Source organism: Cebus imitator, unplaced genomic scaffold (genome assembly GCF_001604975.1).
Source record: "Cebus imitator isolate Cc_AM_T3 unplaced genomic scaffold, Cebus_imitator-1.0 Scaffold303, whole genome shotgun sequence".
NCBI classification, from domain to species: Eukaryota; Metazoa; Chordata; class Mammalia; order Primates; family Cebidae; genus Cebus; species Cebus imitator.
In genome coordinates this window covers 473,712-479,481 of record NW_016107618.1, presented here as the reverse complement: position 1 = coordinate 479,481, position 5,770 = coordinate 473,712, and the positions used below count along the sequence as shown (strand labels likewise).

The following is a 5,770-nucleotide window of genomic DNA, read 5'->3' as shown; positions in this document are numbered from 1 at the left end:
TAGCTGGGACTACAGGCACGCGCCACCATGCCCAGCTAATTTTTTGTATTTTTAGTAGAGATGGGGTTTCACCATGTTGACCAGGATGGTCTCGATCTCTTGACCTCGTGATTCACCCGCCTCGGCCTCCCAAAGTGCTGGGATTACAGGCTTGAGCCACCGCGCCCGGCCCAAAACATTCTTTTTTTTAATTGAGACAGGGTCTTGCTCTGTCTCCTAGGCTGGAGTACAGTGGCATGAACATGACTTGCTGCAGCCTCGACTTCCTGGGCTCAAGTGATCCTCCTGCCTCAGCCTCCCATGTAGCTGGGACCGCAGGCATTCACCACCACACTTGGCTAATTTTTAAAAATTTTTTTGTAGAGACGAGGTTCTCACTTTGCTGCCCAGGCTGGTCTCAAACTCCTGGCTTCAAGTGATCCTCCCGCTTTGGCCTCTCAAAGTGCTGCGAATACAGGTGTGGGCCACTGTGCCTGGCCCAAGAGCATTTTGTCATGCTCTTGGTGGAGCATGACAACAGGAACTATCAGGGTCTTGATGACTGAGCCACGGAATAAGCCAACCTTGGATATCTAGTTATATAACAACTATCCATCCAGTTATATAATAACAATCTCTGTTGTTTAATTCCTTTTGAGTATGTTTCTGTTATTTATAGTAGAAAACGGAGGAAAATGCATTTGCATGAGTGTGCAAGGTCTCATTGCCCTCTAGCTGAAGAGTGATACAACTCCAGAATCCTATTCTTAGAGCCTGCTTCCTAGGATCACATCCAGTACCAATGATCTAAAGTGACGTTCCCTAGAAACAGGGATTCTTCTGCAAGTCATTTATGAGAGGAGTGTTCCCAGGAGAATGGAGGCGGGAAAGCAGAAAAGAACAGGGGGGAGAGCTAAGCAGGGAAGTCATCTCAGCTGCAGACCAGCTTCAATCTGCCCCTTGGGGTGGGCTGGAGCATGAGCTGTTGAGTTGTACTGCAGCGTCGGCGCCCCTTTTCTGTGGCAGTCAGTTCTTGGTTGTGAACTGCCTATGGTGAGGGTGGGGTGTGGAGTGTCACATTTATAGCAGCTGGGGTTAAATTTACTCAGTTAAGGGGCCCAATTAATGGGATCTAGGCAGAGCATCAGCAGTGTCCACTACAATTTCCAAACTTACTCCGTAGCCGAAACCTTACATGACCCTGCATGATCTAGCCCACCCCGCCCGCCTACTTTCTCTCAGACCATCTCTGGGTACACTCCCTCTTTTTCACTCCACTTTAGCCACATTGGCCACCTCACAATTCCTCAAATTCCCAGCATATTCCTGTTTCAGATCGTTTGCCCTTTTCTGTTCACTTACCTGGCTGTTCCCAATAACTCCAACCATGAGATGGTCCCTTATATATCTTTCAGGTCTCTATACAAAAGACACCTTCCTAGTAAGGTCTCTTTTGGCCATCCTATCTAAAATTACAACTCCCACCTCGAACTAACACTTAACAATCCTTTTATTTTCATTACTTTTATCCTTAGCACTTATCAGTATCTAACATACTGTATCATTTTCTCATTTGTCTTATTACCCGGTTCCAGGCTAGAATATAAACTGGGGAGCACTTAAAACAATACCTATTATGTTGTAAGTGCCCAGCTAATACTTGCTGAACACGTGAATGAATGAATGATTCCTGGCACAAAGTGTTAATCTTCAATAAATATTGAACTGAACTGAAACCAAAAGGATCAAAAGGATCTCCACGTCCCCTATGTAAGTACTATAGATGGGAGAGGGCACACATATTGTTATATGCAGGCTTCTACATAGATTATATGCTCTTTCTTCAATAATATGAAAGCTTAAATTTCTTTGTGATGTTATGTATGTGTATGTTTATATATATTATTTGTACATGTAAATATTAGTGAAAAAAAGAAACACCAAAGCTTTTCTAATTTTATTTGACTCAAACTATATTTTGGATCTACATACCATACAATAAAGTAAGCTGAAGGCATAGCACAATTAAAGTGAATACAGGTTGTGTGGATAACTCAATTTCTCTAATAAAAAATATAAATTCGAAGATGACTGTGATAAAAGAAAAATGTCTAGAAAAAAAAAACCAAAGGTGAAACTATTTAAGCTCTTTACTGCAATGCCATATTCTGATCTCAGACAGAAGAGTAATAAGAAATGTACAATCTCAAGTCTCTCAGTCCTAAAATCTATCAGTGGATGCCAAAAATCTTCAAGACACATTAACGTTTTCTAGAAAATAAGTCTTTTTTTTTTTTTTAAACTAAGTATACTAAAAACGCAAAAGCACTTATCAGACACTCTATGGCATTTGTCGCTGAAATGTCTACCAGCAGATTAGCCTTGAGCTGAAGCAGCCTCGGAGCCAACACTGGCTTCCTCCTGTGAATCATCTCCAGCAGAGGACTCTGACTCAGCTGGAGAATTTTCTTCTTCTAGTTCAGCATATTCATCAGCGCTTCGGTTCTCTGTTGTATCTTTATCATCATCGATGGTGACAGCTTCATCCAGGGCTGCATTTGTAACCTCGGGGGTTGTTTCAGGGTTGACTTCTGCGGTTTCCCCTGCCGCAGCTGCATCTGTGACCTCTGGCCCAGTTTCAGCACTGACTGCTGTGGTCTCCGGAGCAGCCTCCACGTGACCTGGACATGCAGATGTTTCTTTAATGACTACAGCTGTAGCACTTGGACTTTCTTCAGCATCCACCACCTCAGCTTCCACTACAAGTACTTCTGGGGCTTCTGAACTTGCTTTCTCAGTTTCTGCAACATTCTCCTTTTCACCTTTAAGAATTAGTCATTAAGCAAGGTATTAATTTAAAGATAATTAAAGGCAATGAAACACGGCGGTCATTTAAACACATAAGACAGATCTACATGCACTGATGTGTAATAGTCTTCAAGGTAGACTCTCAAGTGAAACAGCAAAAAAGAACAACATATACAGTATGCTACCATTGTGTTAGGACAAAATGGTGGGGGAGCAGAAAGGGGTAAGTTGTATGTCTAGATAATTGTATTTGCAAAAACTCTCCAGGAGGATTCAAAGAAACTGGTTTTATTGGTTGCCTCTTGGAGGGAAAATGGGGGATCTGCTTTTCTGTAAACACTTTGAACTTGAAAAAAAAAACTTGAATATATTACTTAGACAAATTTGAAGAATACCAAAATAAGTAGCTACACTATTCATCTTCCATGAGATAGCATGGAAGAGTAGCCAAGTGCCTAGCTGATAACTCAGAAATCACTAATCCTCTCTCAACCTCATTTTTGTCATCTGTAAAATAGGGATATTGATAATATCTACTGCACAGGGCTATTTTAAAGATTAATTAAAATATTGTATATGAAAAGGGGATTAATATAAAAAGTTCTATGCAAATGCTTATTTTATTAGTATTATAAACAACTACATGATTATATTCAATAATATGTATTGATGACATTCTGTTTTTTATTATTGTCATGACAGGTTAAAACTGGTTCATAAGCAGCTAATATCTCTGAGTAGTGATCATAGTAATTGATAATAATAGCATGGAAAAAAGTACGGTTTAAAGCAAGAAGTAGCTAGGCATAGTGGCTTATGCCTGTAATCCCAGCACTTTGGGAGGTTGAGGCAGGAGGGGATCACATGAGGCCAGGAGTTCAAGACCAGCATGGGCAACATAGTGAGATCCTGTCTCTGCAAAAAATAGAAAATAAATTTGCTGGGTGTAGTGGTGCATGCTTGCAGTTTAGCTGCTGAAATGGGAGGATTCCTGGAACCCAGGAGTTCAAGGCTGCAGTAGGTTATGATTGCATGACTGCACTCCAGCCTGCTTGACAGAGAGAGAGCCCACAGAGGGAAAGGGGAAGGGAAGGAAGGAAAAGTGAAAGGGAGGAAGGAAGAGGGGGAGGAAGGGAGAAAGGGAGGAGGGAAGGGAGGGAGGGAGGAAGGATTGAAGAAAGGAAGGAAGAGACGGAGGGAGCGAGGGAAGGAAGGGAAGGAAGGAAAGAAGAAAAAGAAATGTAGGAAGGAAAGAAAGGGTGAAAAGATAAAGTTTCTGTTCTCATGGTCACTATTTGATCAACTGAAGGACTCGATATATACACAACCAATTTTATTATGTCATATGTACCTTATTTGCACAAAGGCACACAGGTGGTCTTAGCCCAAACTGAAAGATAAATTAATTATTATTTTTAAATAATGAGGAAAATGAAAGATCAACCTGCTGAGAGAGACAGATACTAAAATTATGCCTGCATGAGTGAATGTCTGAGTAGGGGAAAAATAATATTACCACACAAAGGGGTCAAAAGTCACCGGTCAGCAATATGAACGTAAAATGTTCATTTGTCAAATGCACTCATCCAAAAGGTATAACAGTATTCTTTAGGTTTCAGTTGAGCTTTTCCTTTCTAAATGAACTTATACCCAGAGTCATTTTGGATTAAGCTAGAAAAGAAGCCAAAAGCAAATAGTGTTCACTGCTAGACTAAGTAGATGGAAATTAGTGCCTCAAAAAAGAAATAAAAATAAAAAAACTAATAAATTCATTTACCTTGAAATGGATGTATCTCCGCTTTTGTTTTTTCTTTCAAATTTGTTATCTGTTCTGTGTGTTTAGCTTGGTCTGATGTGATTGTCTTGTAAGCCTGAAAGTAAATGTATGCTTAGGTTTATTTCTTGAGCTTTAAGATTCATCATGCCACATCCAAAGGTACACTCAATTCTCTGTGTAATCATCATTAGAAGTTTAAACCATAATCCCAATGTAGCAAAGAAGAGAAACCAATGCACACCACTTACTCTTTTACTTCCCTTTTGGAAACCTTGTCATTAAGTAGAATGCTTTAGGAAGGAAGAAGGGTGAGAGGAGGGTTAGAAGAGAAAAACTTCCTATTGAGTACCATACTTACTACCTGGGTGACAAAACAGTCTCTATATCAAACCCCCATGACACACAATTTACCTATTAACAAATCTGCACATGTACCCCTTAATCTAAAATAAATTTTTTTAAAAAGGGAAGGAAATAGATGCTCTAACTTAGCTAGAGATAACTAACAACAAGGAAGAAAAAAATAAATTATGCTACAACCAGAATATCCTGTCAGGCATTTACAAATATTCTCTAGCATTTATCCTAGAGAAATGGAAATCTAGGTTCACATAAAAACCTGTACACAAATGTTCATGCTACCTTTATTTGTAATAGTCAAAAGCAGAAATCAGGCCAGGTGTAGTGGCTCAGGCCTGTAATCCCAGCACTTTGGGAGGCAGAGGCAGGCAGATCACCTGAGGTCAGGAGTTTGAGACCAGCCTGGCCAACATGATGAAACCTTGTCTCTACTAAAAATACAAAAGAAACCAGGTGAGGTGGCTCATGCCTCTAATCCCAGTACTTTGGGAGGCTGAGGCGGGCAGATCGTGAGGTCAGGTGTTCAAGACCAGCCTGACCAACATGGTGAAACTCCAACACTACTAAAAATATAAAAATTAGCCTGGCGTGTTGACATGCACCTGTATTCCCAGCTACTCAGGAGACTGAGGTAGAAGAATTGCTTGAACCTGGGAGGCAGAGGTTGCAGTAAGCCAAGATTGCGCCACTGCACTCCAGCCTGGGTGATAGAGTGAGACTCTGTCTCAAAAAAATAAAATAAAATAAAATTGCCGGGCATGGTAACGCGCACCTGTAGTTCCAGCTACTCAGGAGGCTGAGATGGAAGAATCGCTTGAACCTGGGAGGCGGAGGTTGCAGTGAGCC

The 5,770-nt window shown here is 40.9% G+C and overlaps 1 protein-coding gene across 1 annotated transcript in view; it reads right to left on the bottom strand.

The window, feature by feature from the left end:
• Nucleotides 1–1,921: 1,921 nt before the first annotated feature.
• The window catches only part of LOC108285591 (mitochondria localized glutamic acid rich protein), a 17,680-nt gene continuing 13,831 nt past the window's right edge, over nucleotides 1,922–5,770 (bottom strand). The window contains exons 3-4 of the mRNA XM_017502870.2: nucleotides 4,565–4,658; nucleotides 1,922–2,801 (exon numbers count right to left, since the gene is read on the bottom strand). Of these exons, the coding sequence (XP_017358359.1) occupies nucleotides 2,356–2,801; nucleotides 4,565–4,658 (540 nt within the window). The 3' untranslated portion in view covers nucleotides 1,922–2,355. The remainder of the gene's footprint in view (nucleotides 2,802–4,564; nucleotides 4,659–5,770) is intronic.